Below are 23,814 nucleotides of genomic sequence, written 5' to 3'. Positions count from 1 at the left end.
GTGAAATCACTCTTCGCAGCTGTTCCTCAAAATGGGTAAACAATCATATGGAGGTGAACGATTGGCCAAATGAAATGGAGGTGGCGGGTGCAAACACGACCAAGGCTTTTGTGGCTAATAAATTTACGATCACAATGGTTATTTACCAGAATAGGTTCATTTTTTAATGAGCTTGAACTCTGGAGGAAACTCTTTGCTCAAAAGCTTATGTTTATTTTTTAACGAGCATGAACTATGACGCTAAAACTACTCGGATCTCGCTTTTCTATTTTTTAACGAGCATAAATTCCGCGGTAAAACTGCTCGATATACCAGTCATAGAATAAGAAATGTCTTCCTGCAAGATTCCAATTTTTATAGAGCTTGCACCTCACATAAGCTATGCTCTAAATTTGGCAATTTTTGACCTTTGCCCCCCATCCTTTCTTTATGTAAATTAGGAAACGATCAATGACCGCTCTTTGCTTACACTCCAAAAGGTTTGCATGCCCCCAGGTATAAGGTATAATTTCAAGGCTGCCCCTACTTATCCTCCAAAACATTTGTTTTGATGGGTGAGGCTTGCCTCTTTCAGGTTATCCAAAAAATGGTTTTATTTGCTGCCGCAAATGAAACTCTTTCTTTGGCAATGTCTATCATTAGGTTATCCAAAGATGGTTACTACTTGTTGTAGCAAAGGAATCCCTTTCTTTGGAGGCTGCCCCTACTTATCCTCTAAAACATTAGTTTTAATGGGTGAGGCTTGCCTTTTACCCAAAGATGGTTACCATTTGCTGCCGCAATAGAATCTCTTTCCTTGGTAGCCTACCTGTTTAGACAAAGGTGAATGACTAAAATCATCAAACACATAACTTTGACAAAAGAGTCCTGTTCTAGAACAACCCCTCTTCCATCCACGGACGGGGTACAGACTAGTCATACTTTTTCGTGGAAATTCTACCTTATACCCAAGGTTTCCTCTGCCCGAAGCAGACCAGGATGCATGCCCCCTGGGTTCCAGCCCTCTCTTTCCGAATCACTCGCACTCATCGGGAAGGAGGACTGGGGGTGGAGACATTTCTTGGGTGAATAGACCATTCAGGGTTGGTATTTGACTATTTGCGATGCGTGATCCCGGAAATGAAAGTTGGTCTACGAGCTTGACCATTCTTCCTTCGTGTGGAAAACACATTACTCTAAAGAGTGAGGAGACTATAGCTCCCATGCAATATATATAGTCTCGTCCAAGGAGTAGGTTATAATCCAAGGGTCCTCGAACGACCATCACGTTCAATTGAACGGTCTTCCCTTTCAATGTAACAGGTACATTGGGGAGGATCCCTAATGGTCGACTGGTTCCTTTATCAAAACCCGAGAGATTTCTTATCTCAGGCAAAAGCACCGGGGAACCCAGTGCTTTCCAAGCAATAGAGGAAAGGATACTCACAGATGCCCCTTCATCAATGATAGTTCCAGCCATTACCATTCTGTAGATTTGGACTATGATTCTGAACGGTATATTGGCTGGTAACCGGGGTCTGCCTAGTTGGTTCCAATCAAAGGATACGACCAGGTTGCTTGGTGGTGGGACCGAATACACGGCCGGATACGATCCTGATGATGTTCCTTCCTGCGATAAAGGAATGGGTGCATTGCCCTGATGCTCATCAGAATCTGTGTTGATGAAAAGAATCTGGATGGTGTCATCCTTTTTCTCTTCAGTGAGGGTGTCACTTGAAGATGAATCTTCAGTGACGGTGTCATTTGAGGATGGAACCTCTGAAGGAAGAACCGTGTCAACTGCCGTATCGACCTTTAGACTCTTGTCTGGTCTGGATTCAGTAGGTTCATTTTCAATGACTGACGTTTCAGCTGACCACTTGAGTGGGCCAGCTGTATTTTCAACCAACGAAGGACTTGGCACGAGTTTTTTGTATCCAGGAGGAAGTATTACCGGCGAAACCGGACGATCTTCCAAAACTCTCTTCGCTTCGTCTAAGAAGGGACAACGGTGGATGGCGTGACTGCCTTCACACAGTCTGCAGGGAGATCTTGATCCCCCTCTTCGTCTTGAACCTTCACTTTCGCTGGTTGACGGTAAGCAATCAACATGGCTATCAGAGGTTGATGCTCCCGAATTGTGCAACCGAGGGGACCAGTCCCTTAGTATCCGGGGAATACAGGGACAATCTCTATGGAAGTGGTCTCCTCTACATATGACACATGGCGATTTAGGCCCGGTCTGTGCTGTGTGTGGGTTTTTGTCAGATGTCTTTTGCTTGCCCCCAGTCGCCTTAGGCTCCTTCTTCTTCTTCTTTTCCTTCTTCTCCATGGGAGCTTGGCTTTTGCCAGCCTCACCTTGCGAAGATGGAGGATTAGAGGAAGAGTTATAAGAAGTGGAAGGCTGGTGGGCAGCTCTAGACTGATCTAACTGTTGACTCGACTGATCAGGAACCATGGTGGTCTGAACTACATTAGTTGAGAAAAGCCAAATAGGCAGGCCAATTGTCAGTCCTGGAAGCGACAATGTGGCCATGTGGGGCGCACCAACTTCTCCCCAAGAGGAGAATGGACTAGGATTTCCATCATGTGGAGTTCCTTGGTTGGGGCGTTCCATGTTCTCAACTTAAGATCAACGCGGGAATAGGAGGTGATTATGTTCCGTTTAAAATAAATTTTATAACGATGCTTAGACACAACTTGTTTTTTCACTTTTTAAGAGTCGAGAAAAAGCTAAAGATGACTCTAATCTCCTTCGATGTTTTAACGAGCCCAAAGTGACAAATGCTCGGATGGACTTTTTCAGTTATAGAGTTTGAAAAAGGCCAAAAGAAACTGCTCTGGAGTTCTAGGCAGAGGGTGTGCCAAACTTTTCGCAAAACCACAGAATACGTTTTACGGTACGAGTGGTCGATCTTCGTGAATGCTGTGTTCACTGCATTGCGATCAGTAGGGCGGCCGACACGGTTTCCTATTGGATAAAGGCTTTATTCCTATAGGGGTCTCCCAATATATACGCGACGGTACGTGGGAGCACAAGTTCGTATTGATACTTATCGCTTCACCGTGGAGGAATAACCCAACCACTCAACGCTAAGATATCACGTTTAACGACGCCAGAACACGTCTCTAGCTTAGATCTCTAGATGTTTGCGTTATGTTTCAATGCGTTGTTATGTAAATTCAATTTATTTTAAGGTTGATCTTGTTTAACAGTTTGCCTTTATGGATCACCACGAGATGTATGATAACACTCCTAAATGCAGTCTAAGATGATAAGCAAGCTTTTCAATCTTTCAACTTTGAAAACCTTAACTACTGAGGGAAAAGAAAGATAACACCTTTTCACACAGATCATAAAACACACACTAATGCACTTTTTCCTAAATCAACATGCAAGCTGTCATAATGCATATGCACAATGCAAGTATTTCTTTTCTCTTTCTTAATGTTGGCGAAATGCAAAAAGAAAGCTGTTGTATAATTTTGAATTCAATTTCAAGTGAAAGCAAACAAGCTTGTCCAAAATCAAAAGACACCTTAAGATTTACTTGTTTCGACACTAGAAATATATAAACTCAAACCAAATGACGAAAGCAAAAGCTCAATCAGCCATGAACAACAAATAAACTAACTCTTAAGATCAAAGCGACACTTTATCATAGGTCTAGATCTAAGAGGCCACAGCAAGACTAGTTCACTTTCTTTATGGGAAACTGTAAATGTACAAGAAATACATAAAGCACAAACACAGTTTCTTTATACAACTGAGGCGGAATAGTGACAAGGAAAGTTGGTTTCAGATAGGCCTACTGACTGGTAACAAACAGCAAAACAAGAGTGAAAACAGGGCAAGACACAACAGGAAACCCCAGCAGCACAAGGCAGGACTGGTCCAGCGCAGGTGGAACACTGCCTGTTTGACCTTCAGCGCAGGTAGCCCCTTCGGGAACTGCGCTGAAATGCAAACAGCCTTTGTACAGCCTGCACTGAAGAACGAAACTTTCGTTTCTGGTGGTTTCCGGGTCACAGATTGCTCAAAAATTCACAGTTTTTGCTCAAATCAGAAGCTATCAGTCAAGGACACACTAAGGGATGACAAGGAGGATGAAAAGCTATCACTAAGAGCTTATTAGAGTCCTTGTGAATCAGCTCTTCAAATCATAAACTTGCCCAGAAACTGAGCTAGAGTAGCTGCCCTCTACTTTGTATTTGAAAGATTCAAACACAGTTCGATTCGGTACTCCCTTTGTTTATGAAATGAATAGCAAAACACAAACAACCAACAAGATACGGTCCCCAGCGGAGTCGCCAATTTGTTGTTGGGAAAAGTATCCAATACGGAATGACCCTATCCCACTCTAAGGGTGATAGTACCTCAGCAACAACTGAATGCAAAGCTATTCAAGATTACTTCTTTATGAGATGAGAGAGAGAAAAGAAGGATGATCTACTAACCGTTATCTTGCGCTAATAGTCGATCCAATCCTCACTCCGTGCTGCTTGCTCCTAGCTCCTTGCTCTTTCACCGACCCAGCTACACCAAGATCCTGTAAAAGCACAAAGAAAGGAAACTACAAGAAGCATACATCCATAACTGATTCAAGGATTAGAATAAATCAAATATACAAGCATCAATTCGCCATAGAGACACATGCATATAGAAGAACCTCAAATACTATATTAATAGAAGAAGTAAAGTTCTGAGAGTGTTACAACCATAATAGGCCCAATCCAGCAACACCTCCCAGCAGAAAGAAATCTCCTCTTCACCTCCTTCAAAGCAATCACCCAATAGTTCTAAACTCAAACCAACAGCACTTCCTTACTTGCACAAAATTCCCCTCCCTAGACCTCATGAGAGAGTTCTATATATAGGGTTTTGGAGAAAGGATGAGTCATCTTGAGACTGGCATGAAGCTGACTAGTGTCCTCTCCCACTTTAGTTAATCTTTAGTTCTTGAGTCCACTTGGAGATTCTTGCTTCCACTTGGAGATCAAGACCCTCTTACTCATCACAAGGCGAATTCCTTGACCCAAGTGTCAGTTTGGAAGCTTCCTGGGCAGTTGACACCTTGCAGAATGACTGTGCCACTTGGCCAATCTCGCCCAGCGCAGGTAGCCTTCATAAGTTTTGACATTCAGCGCAGGTACAAAGTGGAGCAGTTGACATTCAGCGCAGATGCTCAGTGGAGCAGCTGACATGATCCAGAAATAGCCTGTTTTTTAGTGTTTTCAGGTGGAGAACTGATTTTCAGTGCTGTGGTTTGCTGACCTTGTTCCTCTAAGGGTAAGAACAACATGTTTAGGGACTTTGGATCCCTCAGATTATTGACATTTCATGCTCCATGCTGTTAGGCACAAAAATGTCTATAACACCTCTCTATATCATACTCTGATAGACTGGGGTTCGTCGAATTAGTGGCCTTCGTATTTTTCATAGCTTTGATATGTTGGCTTTCCGTTTTTCTTTTTTTCTTTCTCTATCATTGTTTCCACATATTCTAGATCCCACAGTGGTGTGACTAAACATTGTTACTATGTTTGTTTGGATAGGGGTTCCAACTAAGTCTCTTTCCAGGCCGTAGTATGCCCACCTAGTTGGCCATTGTTTTGTACAACCTTGATATATTTCTTTGTCTCAAGATTAACATCCTTGACTTATGTTTGTTTGTCTAGAACAATTATGTCTAGAAATGATACCTTAAGCTCTATCACTCTCAATTCTATTAGCCAATCATTGATAATTTATGAAATAGCCTCCTAATCAATCTTGTACCTGCATTGTAACATGTTCCATATGGATCTTCTTTTTCCTATATATACATAGAATGTTGAGTCACATAGAAGCATGCCACTAGGTTATATGCTATAATAATCTAAATTGCTACCTGCGGTACCTTCCAGATGATATCAGTGATAGGCTCTCTCCAAATATAAAAAATAACAATATTATTCTACTACTATATTTTATCAGATGTAAACCATAAACTTCCAAACCTTGGTGTGACAAATTTGGGCTTGAAAGTGTCGGGAAAGGTAGTACCTTTAAACAACTACCACAAAGTAAGAGAAATGAAAATTAGTAGCCATGCATAATGGGATTATACGTTCTTATCATGTGCATCTATGTAGTATTATGTGAACTTATTCAACAAGAAAGTTTCCCACTTCATCTGGATGCCCTCCACACACTTCACGATAGCAGCAACTACCCGTGTCAGACATTTGTTTTTGTATCACTTCCATAGTAGCTTGCAAGACATCGGTTTAGTGTTTAAGTGCACACCATCCCGCTCAATACTAGAGATTTCCATATTGTGATTTCTGCACACAACCTTGAATTTATCCTCTACCTCCTTGGCCATGGTTTTCTTGTTCCTCTTATCAAACAAAGGTTCTAGGTCTTCACTAGTTGTAGGAAGCTTGTTATCCTAGCAATCAACCTAGTATCGATTTCAATGGGCTCGTTGAGTCATAGTAAACCTCCACATACACAACTTAAAAATAATTTGACACAAATATTGACCTCCTCACTCTGCCCAAAATGAGGGATTTTGAGAAGGTGGAGGATTCCAAATTTCTATAACCCTGCTTCCCATTGTGTAGCCTCAACTACTACCTTCCACACCGAGTGTTTGATAGTTTGGTTATATAGATCCGACACAAATTTTGGGAATTTATTTAAGTCCATCGCATCATGATTATTGTACTTCAACTTATCCATTTGACCTAACATCTCTCCTTCCTTTATAATCTCATTTGGAATCAGAGTCATGACCAAATTTATTTTGGTGCCTTTGGGATAGAAAATTTTGGGATGGAGACCTTCAACTTAGCCACAATTAGGAGAATGGGCTTGCTACCGATTTTCCTAGATTCACCTTCTTCAATGTTGATGAGGATGTCATGATGAGATTGTTTTGGTAACAAAACGGGCTCTTTAATTCACAAATGAAGCTCTGGAACACACTTAGCTCTCTATGTTTCCTAGGCTCCATGCTCTAAATAGGCTCTACACTAGACAAGTGTGTGAAAATGAAATCAAAATCAAAATAAATATTGAGAAATTACAATATTAGAACACATTTATAGCTTCATTAACTATTAAGTGATGATTCCAATGCCCCACCATTATTCTGTTGATCTCCTCAAGTGGTAAATATCTGGATAGGAATGTTGTTTGTGGTTCATGCTAGGTTGGAATTCATGTTTATGGTCATTCCCATAGATCCATTGCTCTAGATAATATTATTCTTTAATTAAATTTATTGAATCTTTCGTCATTAAGCTACACAATGTCTAGTCCATGTGGGAAACAGATGCTTTTGCTAGCACTAAATTTTGGACTTTTCCATTCTCCATTACCATACTAACTATGACTATATCCCACTTTCCCAATCCTTTGAATTTGGTGTGTGCTACTCTAATTTTTGGTCTCCTACTATGTGATGATTTAGCTCACGATGCATTGGCTCCTTGATGTGATAGGAAATATGATATTTTCTAGGTTTTTCACACTTCTTCATCATGATATTAGTTGCATTTTGTCTACCTATATCCATGAATATTGCTATAAAATAAGGTTTTTTGTTTTTTTTAAAGCCTATATGCATCTCATATTTGGGTCGTGGAGAAATTGTCTCTATACACCTTCAACCTACCCCCATTTACAAGTCCATCAAGGGGCTCACCATTTAAACATTCTAACTAAACATCCCCTGCCTCTGTGACATGGTAAACAATGTAATGTCCCAACTAGTTCTTGGATATTTGCAATGCATACACCATAGCCAAACCTTTTTGCTTCATAGTAGTATGGTTTTTCTTTTCCATAGACGACTTTCTATTGGCAAATGAAATAGGATGGTCTACCTCCACTTCCCCTATGCCAACACTACACCTAGTGTTATTACTGAGGAATTGAAATGAATGTGGATTTCCTTTCTCCATTCTAAGAAAATTAGAATCAGTGTTGATACCAATTTTTATTTGAGTGTGTATAATTCTCATTTCCACTCCTCATTCCATTCAAACTTGACATCCTTCTTCAAAAACCTCTCCAATGACGCAGTAATCTAGGAATATCCATGCATGAGCTTCACATAATACCTTGTATGCCCATGTTTTAAGCATAATTGTTGTATTGACATTTGAGGGGGAAGGTTTACTATCACTATAATCTTCACTAGGTAGACGAGCAACCCCTGCTTACAAAATACATTTTTGAGAAGAATCCCCATCAACAAACAAAAAATACACTTCTTCAACTTGAGGGAGATCTGCGTCTTCCTGAACTAATGTAGCATAGATCGTAGAACCTCAATATGATTTTGTAGAAGGATAAACATAGTCCAATCATCGAGATAAACCTCTAGAAACTTATAAATAAATTCTTTAAATGTTTCCACCACCAAACATGAAAATACTACAGGGGCATTCTTTAACCCAGATGACATGATAATGTACTCAAATGAGCCCCACTCTATCACAAACATGGTCTTGTGCCAATCCTCCTTTGTAATTATAATTTGGTGATATTTTGAGAACCCATCTATAAATGAATAGGCAGCTTCTCCTCCAACATTCTCCAAGAACTCATCTATAAATGTGTTGGGAAATAGATCATGGATATAGGTGCCATTCAACTTCCTTAAATTGACACATCTAAATTTCTCTTGCCTTCTTCAACTACATAACCATGGGATTGATCCACTTTGACTCTTCGATGGGATTAGTGATACTTTCTTTTAGAATCTTGTCGATTTCATTTCTTGTTTTCTACTTATAAAGGGGATTAAGGTGATATGGTATTTGAAGGACTAGCTTGCACCTAGCTTCAAGGTGATTCTCATCTCCCCCAACTCACCCGCTATGACCTTCATCTCCACAAAAGTGTTGGGGAATAAGTCTTGGTATTCATGCAGTAAGTCAGAGACCTTTTCCATAGTGGATTCATCCTAATAATCCTCTATCACTATGAACTTCGGGTTTTCCTTAATGTCAATATTTACTTTGCATGTCTTAATAGGATTGGTATAATCCATTGCAGCAAAGTCCAACTCTAGTCCATTAACCTGTCTCTCCCCCTCAAAATTTGGAATATTGATATCTTGAGGATCCTCATCATCATCACCTTCTTCTACCATACCATAGTACTATTCCAAATTTCTAGTGGTCTAGTAGCTTTGGTGAACTATGTAAAGTAGCATTCCCCTTACCATGGGCTCTGCATCTAGTGCAAATATATTTTCTTTAATAGAAAGCCATGTCTATGATTAGATCCTCTTCAAATTGAAAATTTGAAAGAAAACTTACTATCATTTCTATCTTGTTTGTTTTTCCTCATCGGAGTTCCAACTCTATATACCAATTTTGATGTATGACATCCAACGTGTTCACAAACTAGTGCACCCACGCCACCTCTCGAATACCGTCATCTTTCCATCCTATGATTCACTTCTCCAAATGAGTAGTTGGGGACTCTTCTCTTGTCTACCATTCTGCATACTATTCAGCATCTAACCCAAACCTAATTTGTAGTAGGTTCCTAAATTATTACCACATTTGTCCACAACTTAGGTGTTTCCCAGCATTGCATAGGAATAGCTTTAACAACAATGTTGAGCACGAAAAACATTACATGGTTTGGAACCTGTATTTTAAACTCTTAGACAAAAGGAACTATGTCTATCAACCCATCAAATTGAGGAGTTTTGTGTACTTCCATGCCAATCCACCTCACAGACCTAGTAATTCGAACACATCTTCCAGTGGAAACCCTGTGGAGGCACTACTACCAATTCTCCAATGCCTTGTCTAAATATGGTGAACATGGTTTAATACTTCGCTAGCTTAATGCACCATCATAATTCAAGTCGACATAGTCATTACGCTAATATGTGATGTTATAAATATTATCAAGGTCAACTACATCGAGATCCTCTCTTATCACTTTGATGTAGTGACCCCTCTCTTTAGGCTCCAATGGCGCCTAGACCTGTAAGTCTGTTGTTTCAAAATTCATTTTCCTCTTTTTCAAATTGATGATAGCTTGGTTATTGAATACCCAATTAATGCCAAGGTTAGGTAAGGGTATGTGTCATCCACAATTTTAATAACTTTGAAGTCTGTTAAATTATTTACCTCGTTAATATTATCATCTACATCTCCTAACTACCTGATTCGGAATATCCAATATTGATTGGCAAGGAGAACTTGGATTGGTGACCATACCAACTTAGGATTTCCCATCAATTCCTAGGTATTCTTTGGTAATATATTAACATTAGAACTCATATTCATAATGGTATTATCCATATCATAGTCAACTATCTCACCATTGAATAGAAATTTCTTGTTGGTGTGCCTTTTGTGCAATACCTATTTTACTATCTTTGGAGGGATCTATGAGGAATCAACTCCCCCATCCTATGCACAATTCTCATTGGTTTCTTGCATGTAGTGATAAATCATCCTATGCAGTCACTACATGTCCTACTCATTATTCATTCAATTTAAACAACTTCTTAAGAAATTTTGAATAGGTCTTACTTCACCTAGCATTACCTCAAGTAGAGGTTTATCGAAGATTGATGATACAACATATATTGGCGGCACTCTCAGCTGCCTTGCTAAGCTCAACTCTCCCCACTTTGCATCTAAAAGGTCTCTTATTGCTTCCTTATATATCTACTTCTCCCTGGTAGGGTTGAACCTCAAAGGGGGTTTGGCAACTTTCTGCACCCATTAATAATGCTACTCTAGTGGGTTCATCGCATCCATACCTATTTGTGTCCCCACTCTGCTCACCATGTAGACTTTTGTATGGTCTTGTTGAGTCTCAACAACAACCATTTTCACATTTGGCCCTCTATTCTCCAAGAACTTCGCCACTAATAATAGACTATCCTTTGCTGCATGGTCTAACACTTTGTAATATGTACACATTGTACAATGATTTGGTTAGTACCTTGCTAGATTTCCTACCTAATCATAATTGAAGAAAATATCGTTCCTCTTACTCGCCCAAAACATCCTCGCCGTAGAGATACATCTTCTCGTACTCATGTAGGATAGTCTTGTCGTCGACATTTCTATGCAACACCATCACCTCCCTCTGCCTCCTATATGTGGTAGGCACATGTGTTCCACTAGTGCATTAGGTCCAACATGCAGCAAGAGTGTATGCCATGCCCAACTAATTTTTAGTAGTCACGGAAAAGAGAAATCATCGAACTTTTGTACTTCTACAACATTGGGCAGTTCACACATGAGTGCTTCCATATTCTTCAAATCTTGCACCATAGGCCCTTACCTTGGACCAAAGGATTCACAACCCCAATAATGACATATTATGTTACAAATGGGCATTCATTCTAGTGATTTCCCTCCCTTATGTAAATTGTACACCATACCTCCTCGGGTTTCTCCTTTCTCATGGAAAGGTCCTACAATTGTAACATTAAGACATCCAACTCCAACTATACTTGGGTCATCCCAACACTATTCTCTCCACTCATCAATGTAGCCTCCACCCACATTGTTATTTCCGGTTCCTCTAGCTATGAAGTCTCTTTTTCTATGTTAGTGGAATACATATATGTGGCATTTTCCCTGCAATGAACCACTCCCAATGTTGTGTATCGGGGATTTGGAAAGTCAACTATCCCATAGAAATTTTGAACCTCTAGTCATAGACCCACATTGATTCATTGGTGTCGTACTTAATCTCTTAAATCTATAATATACATTGGGACTCTGGCTTGGTTCTTTTGGAATTTTTTTAGTAATTCCTATTTGATGTCTTCCAAAGTGTGAGACTATCCTAGGGAAGCAATGTCTTTAAACTTCATGTACCACATGGGTGTGTAGTACTGGAAGGTAGTCTCCAGTTGTGTGATTTTCATTCCTTCACCTGGAATTTATTTTGCAGTCCACAAGTTTTGCATACAAACTAATGTTGTTCTAGGTATTCAATCCTAGTCTTGTGAAATATTGGTAATCTCAATGTCATAATGACACCTGCCATGGATGGCCTCCTAGTTTCTACTTGTTCAAAGTTCTCGGTCTCTATCATGGTTGGAATACTCTGTATTGTTTCTCTCCCTTATGTTCCCTCAATGTCTCCTACACTTATACCTATACCTTTGTTTCCTCCTTCAACTTTTGTCTCTCCCTCCCTACTTTTCTCACTATTTAAGTGGGTATGTTGTCTTGATATCAATAATTATTCGAATAATCAACAAAAAAGAATAATTTACATCTAGTTCAAAAGGTGTGCATGGGGTCATTGGTTCGATCCAGGGGATGGTTATTGTTGGGAGTTTGGGGAGTTGCAGTTCCTTTGTGTTGAGTTTTCCTTCCTCTTCCTCTACCCTTCCCTTCTGATATTTAGATGTCACACTTCCCCTTCTTCTTCTCCTTCACAGTGTCCTTCTCGACTCTAGGTGGAGAGACCTCTCCATGGCCCTACACTCCACCCTTGGTACATGAACTCCTTCTCTACACCCATATCTACTCTCTTCCTATCTATCCTTGTGGTAACCTGCACTTGCCCCATTTTTTATGCTCTGATTCTACATGACATGCCTCCCTGTTATCCTTCCATTGTAGATTGATTCTATCACGGTCCTTTTCCCTGTGTCTAGACCACAAACATATATGGTTCTATTATGCAGGAATCCCATTGTGCTGCTTGCCTCACCCACTCTCAGTGATGATAAGCTAGCCTCTTTTTTTCCTAGACTAGTTATGTCAGTAGTGCTTCTCCACCTCTTAGGAGATCTTTGCTCCCTCTATACTTCATCCTTGATTGTTCGACTAGTTGCTTCCCCCAACACTTTCCTCTTTCTCGACATCTCCTCCTTCTTTTCCTCTGAGTCCTTAAACCGACTTATCATGCATTTTTCTAAATCAAGGTTCCTTGCACCCCTTGTCCTTCTCTCCAAGTCAAGCCATCCTTGGATCAATCCATCAATTTCCAGTGTCTCACAGAGCTCTAGCCACTCATGGTATCAAGTTACAACGTCATTATTCCTTTGTCACACAACAACATTTTAATCCAGGTAGACAATGTTCTCATGTATCTATCCCACATTTATATGAAGAAATCCCACTCAGTTACACTAAAAGATTGTGTAGATTCTATTGAAAATTCTACAATACACCCTTCTAATATGCTAGTTAACTAGAAATCTACTTCTTTAGAAACATAATTACTTGCATTGTTCACTTTATGAAGCATCTCATACATCCATCGATAAAGCCCTAGTTGGGGCCCCAATCCTCATCACTCTGGTTGGAACATAAGATACTAGTGCAATATAATGGGGAACTCCGCATAGAAAATCTCATGAACCTAAAAACACAAGTATCTCCACACCCAAGCTTCAGAAGAAATGTGTAGACCTCTGGTTTTCTCTACTACGAACTCATATCTCTTCTAATTGATCCATTGTTGAATCTCCTCTTGGGTTGACCTTCACATTCCCTTTTTCACCACGAGCCTTCAAGTCTTGGCAATGGAACCATTTGTTGGCGCTAGGAGGGGAGAAAACATAGGGTTCAGGAGTTTTCTAACAAGACCCCCCAAGATATCAACATTGGAATCATTTACAAGTAGGTGAAGTCTCACCTGAGTTATGCAATGGGATTGCAAAAGCTATGTAGGTTGTGTAAGGAGTGAGGGGAATAAGAGGTTATCTCGGCTTACAAAGATCCAACCCAAATTGTCACCGTTATAGTTTGTCGTAGATATCCTTATGGATTAAACATACATGTTCCTATTGGTTAACGCACATGTTTTAATATTCAAAGGTTGATTATACAATATAAGTTTTAGATATCCTACAAATTAATTGAGAAATCCATTCTCTGATAGCCATTTAACATATATGCACAGTAAAACTTCGACAGGAAACAACAAAAATTGGGTTCATTCTTTATACATTGTTCTAATTATATACCACAACTAAAATAGTTATAATAACATAAAACTCCATGCAGGCCTGAATTCCATTCATGATATTTGCCATTAAACGCAACATTACACATTAAAACCATATATCTGAGGTTAAAACTCCTCACAATCCCTTATATTCATATTAATCAAAACAAATATTTATACATAAACACCTAAGTCCGACGACAGGACTTGGAAAACAAATATTTAAGTTATACCTTTGACCAATGCCATAAATTTTGGATCCCTACAATGTTTACACTAGATATCATCTTAGAGCTCATCATAATATTCCTCATTAGACTCAGAATGTACACAATAGAATAGAGTATGCTTAGACATAACACTCAAACAAACAAAACAAAAACTCAGCAAAGTATTAGAACTAGAATTGAATTGGGAACAAACTTTGGGACGCTTGATTAGCAGCGATCATCCTTTTTATGGTAAAGGTTGACCAATTTTGACTCGAGGAATTTTTTTCCAACTTAGCTTGCTAGCTCACCCATCTAAACCATTCTCACACATGGCCTCCTCAACTATCTATCGCTACATTACCATCTTACCCCATGTCTAACTACCCTACATTGCTGACAGATACCTAGTTGGTTGAAAAATAAAATGGTTATCATGCATACTTTTATCAAGCATCCATTTATTGAGCCTTCACGTTGTATGTCAGGCATAGACTTATCGAGCTAGCATACAATCTTTTGCTCTTGTATCTACTCCTTCCTACACAGTGCTTCCATACTTGGACAAAAATTGAAAAATATTCTCCCCCTTCTTTGTCGAAATGTCTCCTTCACCCCAACATGCATAAAACTAATATAAATATACATGTACAAAATCTTAACTTTACAAATATCTTATGGAGAGAATCATTTTAATTTATGTTTGTTTTTACTTCATATTTTTTTCACGTGTTAACAACAATTTCACCATATACACTCAAAGTTACAAATATTTTATATAACCAATATTAAATAATCTAGACTTCACAAAAAAATAAAAATAAAAATAACTTTAATTTATCTTTTTCTTTCTCTCTACATATTTTTTTAATATTAACTGCAACTTTGCCAAAATCTATTGAAAAAAATAATACTTATTCAAAATTAAATATTTAATTTATTATAAAATAAATAAAATAAAATTACATCAGTTTAAAATATTAATTTTAAATTTGAAAATTATTACAATAATATATGTAAAAATCTTTTTTTATCTTGTGAAAAAATCTATTTTTTATCTCGTGAATTGTGTACAGCAGTGCACTTGCCCAACAGGAATCTAAAGATATCCCACTTTAATAGCTTGTAACGTTATAATTACCCTACATGAAAAAATAGCCCAAGGCATGACATGGATACCAATACAGTTCACCTTCAGAGACAACAGTATCACATGAATCGAGGGGCTTGCTCTTCATTGCCCTAGAAAGTGATATACTTTGTTCACAATATCTTATATTTGTTGTATTCATTTATTCAATATTTCAGGCTTGTTTTGTTCGTTTATTCACAGAACAAATCATATATCCATCACTGAGATATCTGAAATTGCTTTACATTGCTTATCTCTATTTGTTTTGTTCATTTATTCAAATATCTCAAGCTTGCTTTATTCATTTATTCACAGAGGAGACCAAATATCCTTCTGTTCATTTATTCAAATATCTCATGCTTGCTTTATTCATGTATTCACAGAAGAGATCAAATATCCAAATATCCATCACTGAGATATCTCAAATTGCTTCACATTAATTATATCTCAAGAAAATCTGTAGCAATAGCTGTGGATGGGCTAGAAATGAGTATAAGGCAACCCAATACGAAAGAGTTTTAAATATATATGTTTTAGGAAATACAAATGTGTTGTGATATCAAAGTTTATTATCTTATTTTAAAATTTGAATTTGGGTATATATTTGTTGTAAAAACACATATTTATTATTACATCAAAATTCATTATGTTACTTACAAAATTAAATTTGAATAGAAAAAATCACAATTATTTTTTCCAACCATTAAAATAATAAAACTCAAGTCAAGTTTTGTCTATTCAAAATAGAAAACTGTTGATAACCCCAATCATTCATCCCAACCATCAGATTATGAAACTCATTCATCCCACAGATAATGAAACTCAAATTTTTCTATGTAAATATAAAAATGATAATGAAACTCAAGTTTTTTCTCTGCAAATATGGAAAGAAAATGTAGTGAATGTACCATGACGAGGAATACTGAAATGAGCACTGCATTCCACCACAAACCTAAAACGCTGCCTTACCCATTTCATGAGCTTCACTATCGATCTTCCATGGATTCTGATCTGCACTCTGAGAACTCTTTCTCCCACTCCCTGCTGCAGTCTCTCCCACATGGAGGCATCCAAGGGAATTGACTCATTCGACCCAAAAACAGCCATTAGGGTACTAGTCTGAAGGCTCAACTGATAAAATGGCTCTATAACATACTCTCCCCCGACCTGCACACCCTCCAGCATAAGGGCACCAATGTGAATCTCTTCGTAGAATATCGCATGGTTTTTTATAGGATTGTGCGCTAGGATTTTCACCTCCATCTTCGTCTTGAGGCAGCCAGCTGCCCCATCACAGTCGCTGGTTCTTGAGGCATCCAGTTCTTTGATGTGGATCTCTTTGAGTCCCCACTGAGGACCTTGTGGGTGGAGGGTTATCAGCAGAATCAGCAGAGTCAGACCTATACCAAACACCAGGGCTACCATGAACGTGAGAATCCAGAGTACAGTTCTGTTCACTCGACTATGTATCAATATTGGATGAGTTGCAATACCGTCCAAGAAATCTAAACACCTCCTCATCTTCATGTCCTGGCAGACCAACCTTGAAAAAAATGGAATGAAAAGCAACACAAGAAATGATATATACACACAAGGGACGATAAACGTCTGTACATAGATGGCAGCTGAGTGTGGAAGTGCTTCGTCCTTACATGCGCAGAGAGTGTTAAATACACTAGCGCGTTTGCAGAGGGCATATCCAATCAAGAAAACCACTTTGAGGATGCTATGGTGGTATTAGGTATAATAATGAGAGTATTGATGATATTGCAGAGGATTGTGCAGCGCACCAGTTAGTATTCTATAATGAGAGTACTGATGATATTGCAGAGGATTGTGCAGCACAAATATAGAAACCACTTTCACGCCTTTAGCAAGCACTCATATTTGTTTTTGGAGTTGCATCTGCTCATATTTATGTCTTATAGTGCTATGTTTCTGTTACCTTTGGAAGAACCTTAAATGTCCCTTCCCAAAAGTTTTTGGTCAGATTTATAATAATAAAAAAATGTGAATGTCAATGAGAACATCTTGCGAAATGTGAGACTTACACATAAAATATTCAGCAAAAAGTAACATTAAAAGTTTAGTAATTATTATTTTTTATTATCATAGAAGATAGAGATTTAATATTAAAAGAATATGGTAGAATCGTAATGTATAAAAATATTATTTATTGCTTTTTTTTTAACTAAAGGTAGTAAGGCTACAAATTTAGAAAGAAAGTTTACTAAATTTAGAGATGTTATTCAATATATTGTTTTAAGCATTATATTATCTCACAAAACATGGCATCCACATAAATATAATAAACTTAATTTACTAAGACCAAGTTCACATTGTAGATGAGATTATTAGTGCTTGCAACTCCATGACCACATGTAGTTGTAATAGTGTCTTCTCCAAACACCAACATGTTATCTTTCCCTAGTCTCTTGCTAGGTGAGAGGACATGGATAATAGAGAAGGGGTGAGTAGCACATGTGTAGAGTTAGAGGAGTTCTCATCAAATACCAAAGAGGGTATAATATCCAAGCGAATGTCCAAATGAACCATGGAAAGGCCAAATGAGCAATGATATGTGCAACCAAATGCTACAAGGAGGTTAGGGCTAACGCTATTTCCACATGCCCACTCCTAAGAACAACTAGAGTGGCATGGGATTTAGTTTCCTTGTCAAGGAAGCTGAGCATTAATTGGATCATTGTTCCTAGCGCAAAGTTGTAGCCACCTCCCAACCCCTTCAACCATCTCGAGTTGTGGGAGCATTACCTGTTTGACCCAATCTCCAAGGTTTGTTATGAATATGGGGTTACAACAACCTCATTTCTCAAATTACTTAGATCTTAAAATTGATACCGCCATTGTATTTATCTGGTCGAGAGCTTTCCAATGGTATAATTTTTATCTCAATCGGAGTTCGAGATCGAAAGTTATGACCATTAGAAGTTTTTTCCATTAAAAAGGCCCAGTCATCACTAGGATGCAATGTGGTAGCTACATGGCCTTCACTTGTCTAAAGTGGCACTACCACACCATCATTGTAAGGTCCACGAGTTCCTATGCTATTGTGGGTCAAGTCACTCTATGCTTAGATAAAGTAGCACAAGAAATATTCAACGACCAAGACCCAACATCAGAAAGGGATCCCACTAGTCCACATCATATCAAACCGAGCTCTCTCATGTCCACTCTTTCTGCATAAAATTCTTATTGACCCATTGGCTCAATGGTTTGTAAGCCCAATGGGCCTACCCATACCACGTCATACCAAGTCAAGTTTCACCAGCCACACTCCTCTCCCATGAGACTCGTCTGTAATCTGATGGCCTAAAGGCCTAGTGGGGACCACCCACTGATGTCATGTTAGGTTGATCCTTTTGGCTATGACTTGCCTAAATTCTTCTGATGGTTTGGTGGTATGGTTCTGCTAGTCAGAGTTCTGTAGACGAGCTAACCCACCTTCGCAAGGTTTATGTTATGTTTATACGTATACAAGATGACATATGTTGGATTGGGGACATGGTGGACTAGGGCTCGGCTATCAACCTTCCCCAAACCACTCTACAACATTTCATACGACTGGTCTTGTTAGATTGGGATCTAAATACTCACCAGTCGAGACCAAACTCCACTATACATGGAGGCACATTAACCATACCACCCACTTACACAATGACTGGTAAGAAGAACACTAAGTTCTTGATGTGTTCACAAAAGAAAAGGAAGTTATTTCCCTACACCTAGACTTTTAGTGAGTGTATATAATGAGAGGGTGACTCTAAAACACCTGTTTTCTATGAGTTATGGTCCAAGGGCCTAAACCTTGACCCTCAAAATATTGTACAATGAACGGTAATGAGCAAGGGACCCAAAAATACACCAAGTTCAAAAAAAAGAGAGGGGTAAGGCCCCAAAGGCCAAATTTATACAAGTTGCAATGTTGTATAAGGAGAAATATGGTAAGAATCTAGTTTTGGTGACATTTTGCAATATAGTTAAACATAATCAAAAGTAGTTAATTAACTAATTAGCTAACATGAAATAAAATAGTTATCATAACTACTCAAAAAGAGCTAAAATGTATCTTTTAAACATTACAAACCCACTAAACAAGTTGAGCTATTATATTCATAAGCCATTATTGTCAATTAAGAGAGAGCATAAATACATATTTTTTACATCAACCGTGAACATAATAGTGGAAAGCATAATCCAGACATTCATTAAATGACTTCACAATTCAGGCATTCATTTACATTCATAAACACATAAGACCATGTTGGAAATAATACTGAGAGCGGGGGGTGAATCAATATTATTAGATCAATAAAACTTTTTCATTTCCATACTTAGATACATATACGCTACTTCATTCAAGGGAAACCGCGTGTATACGCAACTGTGTCTAAAGCAACCAGCGTATATCCAAAATACTTATGATTTAGTTAATCCATTAAATGTTGATCTTTAGTTAGTGTATCATAACTTCATTAACCATATGAACAATAAGCTGGTGCAGTAAAACAGAACAGGTCATCACACACAAGAAGCACACATGAACACCATGATATAAGGTGGAAACCCAATGTGGGTGAAAACCACCTACTGCAATTCGTTTCTATCTTCCTTTAATAAGAAACTTCTTTTACAATGTACTGGTGCAGTCCTTTACCAGCACGCATGCTACAACCTTCTCTCGTTCTCCAGATTCTCCTGGAAGGGAGCTCCAACCCCCTTTGCTCTTGTACTAGCTAAGATACTGGTACGTAGGCGCCGGCCTACAATCTTCCCTCCTCCGGGTACCACGTTTCATACATTTTCAGACTGGATACTCCTGAAGCACAACACATAATCTGAAAGGCCACGTTTCATCCAATTTTCATACTGGACCCATAACTATCATTGAAGCTCGAAACAGTCACTACTAGCATCATCAATTTCTGAATCACTAAAACCCTGTCAACAACACAGTCACCAGAACATAGAGCAGACACAGAACTCTGCAAAATCAATCAGACCCAACTGCAACTTCAAACATCAAACTTCAAAATGTATATGCTACTACGATGAATCAAACCTGCGTACATACACGCTTTTTCAAAGGGCAACCCGCGTACAGATCTAAAAATATTTTCTTATAACTTTGCAGCTGTACCAGACTTCAGTCATACTCATAACATTTATAGAACATTACTTGCGTCAGTATGCAGATCTAGAATAAGCATAATCAACCATATAAGGATAGTCTATTTCAAACCATTTGATCCCGATCTCTCCTTAGATCTTGTTCTCCATCAACCGGTGAGATCCCTCCTTAGCAATGCATCATCAACCCATAACCTGCAAACTGGATCTCATACTTCATCAGATATTCAAGACTTTTTGAATGCCATTGCCTAATGATATTCCTCTCCTTTTATAGTCTTAGGCCTTGCTCAATACCACAGACCAAAACCATAATAAAACAATACCATCGACCCAATACTTGGGATCAACACTTATGGGTGCAATACCACGGACCAAAACCATAGGTCTAAATGCCACGGACCCAAAAATAAGCTTTTCGATACGTACGCACTTTTCCGTGCATGAAACTGCGTGTATACCCTACTTGGTATATAGCGAACCTGCGTATACACAACTTGGTATATAGTGAACCTGCATATACCTGTGTGTATACCCTACTTGGTATATAGCGAACCTGCATATACACGACTTGATATATAGTGAACCTGCGTATACCTATGTGTATACCCTACTTGGTATATAGTGAACCTGCATGTATACCCTACTTGGTATATAGTGAAACTGCGTATATACTCTTCTTTCTTCATTCTTTGTAGTTTGATCATCAATTCTTTGCTACTCACAACACTTGTATCATAATGCCAACAATCTCCCCCTTTGGACTTGATGGCAAAACTAACTTGTCATACTGAGATCTGTCATCTAATTCCTTTGAGTTGTCCTGCATCCCATGTATTTTGTCACATCTGATATCTCTTCCGTAGATTCATCTAGTTGTATATAAGTGAGTTGTTCTTCTACGAGTGGGTTTCCATCAAGTACAACATATGCATCATAATGCCAACAATCTCCCCCTTTGGACTTGATGGCAACAACACCAAATCACTCTCCCCCTTTGACATCAAGGGCAAAGGGCGGACCAAGATATTCTCTTTCCTTGATAATCATTCCGCTGACCATACTCCCCCTGAGTACCTGCTGAACTCATCATCATGTCTCCAATAATGAAATTTTGAATAATCATCCATGTATCCAGCCAACAATCCTCATCCATATATGTGCCAAGAACAATAGGAATCCTGCACCATAACTGTAATATATGATCTTTATGCATATGACGACAACAACATATGAGTGACTCATCATCAAGTAAAGAAGATGTGAATTCAAGCTTTGTACTTCTCCTTATCCTTATGAAGATCACCATGTAAGCATCATATATGCACCATCTAAGAATCAATCCACAAATATGATCTGAACATCAACCATGTAACCACAAGAATCATATCATGGACAACTCATAACCACATCATAGCAAGATATATCATTTAGCCATATAGGCATCATCACCAAAGACTATTAACCATAATGCCAATAATGAATTATTAAAGGTATATGCTCCCCCTCAACCTGTGCCATCTGTTTACTGTTAGATCTGATCATGCATATATCAGCAATAAGCATTAAGACATCATCATCATCAAGTTAGGTTCAAAACATTTCTAAACATCTTAGAAGTATCAAGACATTTCCACACATCCTCAGCAGACTGTAACTATTAACCGATAGAGCAAATAATGGATTGAATCATATCAGATCCTTTTTCTGAGCCTGTCCCCACTGCTTTTCCTCAGATTGACATATATGCGACTTTGCAGTGTCTAACTCGCATATATACGTGACTTCTCTTTATGAAACTTGCGTATGAGATTCAGGACACTGAAGTTTTATACTTTCAGCTCCCTCTGAGTCTGTTATGTCTGTGCTGTGTTGTATCTGAGTACATTGTGTTGTGCCACATCTTTCTTACTGTACTTCCTTCTTCTTCCATATCTTCAAGCGTGATTATGTTTTCTCCTTTTGGTGTGATGTCCGTACTTTGTTCCTACATTCCTTTGCTATATGTCCAAGCTTGTTACATGCATAACACCTCACATTTTTCATATTCCTCTTGTAACAATTAGCAGCTTTGTGACCAAACATATTGCAAGAAAAACAATATCCATTGAATTACCTGGAATGTGATGATATTTCTGTGTGATGATCTTGAACCATCCTTATTCTGCATCTAGCTGCAACATGTCCAAGATTATGACATTCATAACATTCAATATTATTCATCTGAGTAAATGGCCGACCATAGTTAGGAGTAAGATATTTTCTTTGAAGAATCTCTTTCCTTGATTGTTGATGAGGTTGACCTCTCATATCCTTGTTGATCATTTTGGATTTCTCTTTAGAGTTCCTTGCTTCACCTTGTGAACTAGATTCACCTTCAACAGATTCATGAAAACCAAGACCAGTCTTGATAGCAGGAGACCTTTGACTACTAAGAATATCATCCAAGGCTTTAGAACTATCTTGAAATCGTAACAGTTTATTCTCTAATTTACCTTTCAAGATATTTACCTCAACTTGAAATTGTTCTTCCTTTTCTAGACATTTCTTATTCATGTCTTCTTCAGCTTTCCTTCCTTCTTCCAACTGATGTCTTAGTTTGAGAATCTCCTTTTCTTGTTCTTCATTCAGATCCTGCTGCATTTGACGAATTTTGAAGGCACATTCTAGCTGAGATTTTAAGATGATAACTTCCTTTTCTTGTTTTTCAATAGCTTGGAGTAGATCTTTATTCTGCTTCTTTGATTCTTCAAGATCTTCTTTTAGCGAGCGGATCGTGGCTTCAAGACTTTCATAGTAACTGGATCTATCTCTGAGTTTCTTGACAGTTGTGCTTCTTTCATTGACTTCATCTCTTAGTGAAGTTATTTCATCCTGCAGCTTTTGATATTTGTCCTTGAATAACTTCCTTACCTTGTTTCCTTCCTCTAGTTGGGCCTTTAGTTTGGTAGCTTCTTCTTTGAAGTCAAATTCCCTTTTGTTCAATAGATCTTGTTGATCTTTGATTTTATCTGAAAGTATTTTAAATTCTGCCTCTATTTGATCTCTTTCTTGTTCACCCATAAGAGAAAATTCAGTTGTTTCACTATCACTTTCATCATCTTTTCCAAATGGATAGATAGCTGGAACATCAGAGGATAGCAAATTCATACCTGATAGTTCATCTTCATTCTGAAATGATTCTGAATCTGAAGAGCTTCTTACACCTAATCCCCAATCGATTCTCCCACTGTCATAGTTCCTCTGAGATGTCTTCTTCTGCTTATGTGCTTTCTTCTTAAGCTTCTTTCCCATTGTTCCATGGATCTCCTTCAAGTGATCAAGCTTCTGCCAAAGGACCTGCTCCGATACCAATTGTTGGAAATAATACTGAGAGGGGGGGGAGGTGAATCAGTATT

The 23,814-nt window shown here is 38.4% G+C and overlaps 1 protein-coding gene across 1 annotated transcript; it reads right to left on the bottom strand.

The window, feature by feature from the left end:
* Positions 1 to 16,129: 16,129 nt before the first annotated feature.
* On the bottom strand, positions 16,130 to 16,693 carry LOC149199561 (NDR1/HIN1-like protein 26). Its single transcript, XM_089400617.1, has one exon. It carries the CDS (start codon positions 16,691 to 16,693, stop codon positions 16,130 to 16,132), a length of 564 nt encoding a protein of 187 aa, XP_089256743.1.
* Between the last annotated feature and the right edge of the window lie 7,121 nt (positions 16,694 to 23,814).

The sequence above is a fragment of the Pinus tabuliformis genome, chromosome 2_1, assembly GCF_031772625.1.
Source record: "Pinus tabuliformis cultivar Carrire ecotype Pingquan chromosome 2_1, CPIR1, whole genome shotgun sequence".
NCBI lineage: Eukaryota > Viridiplantae > Streptophyta > Pinopsida > Pinales > Pinaceae > Pinus > Pinus tabuliformis.
This window is presented reverse-complemented; position numbering and strand designations above follow the sequence as displayed.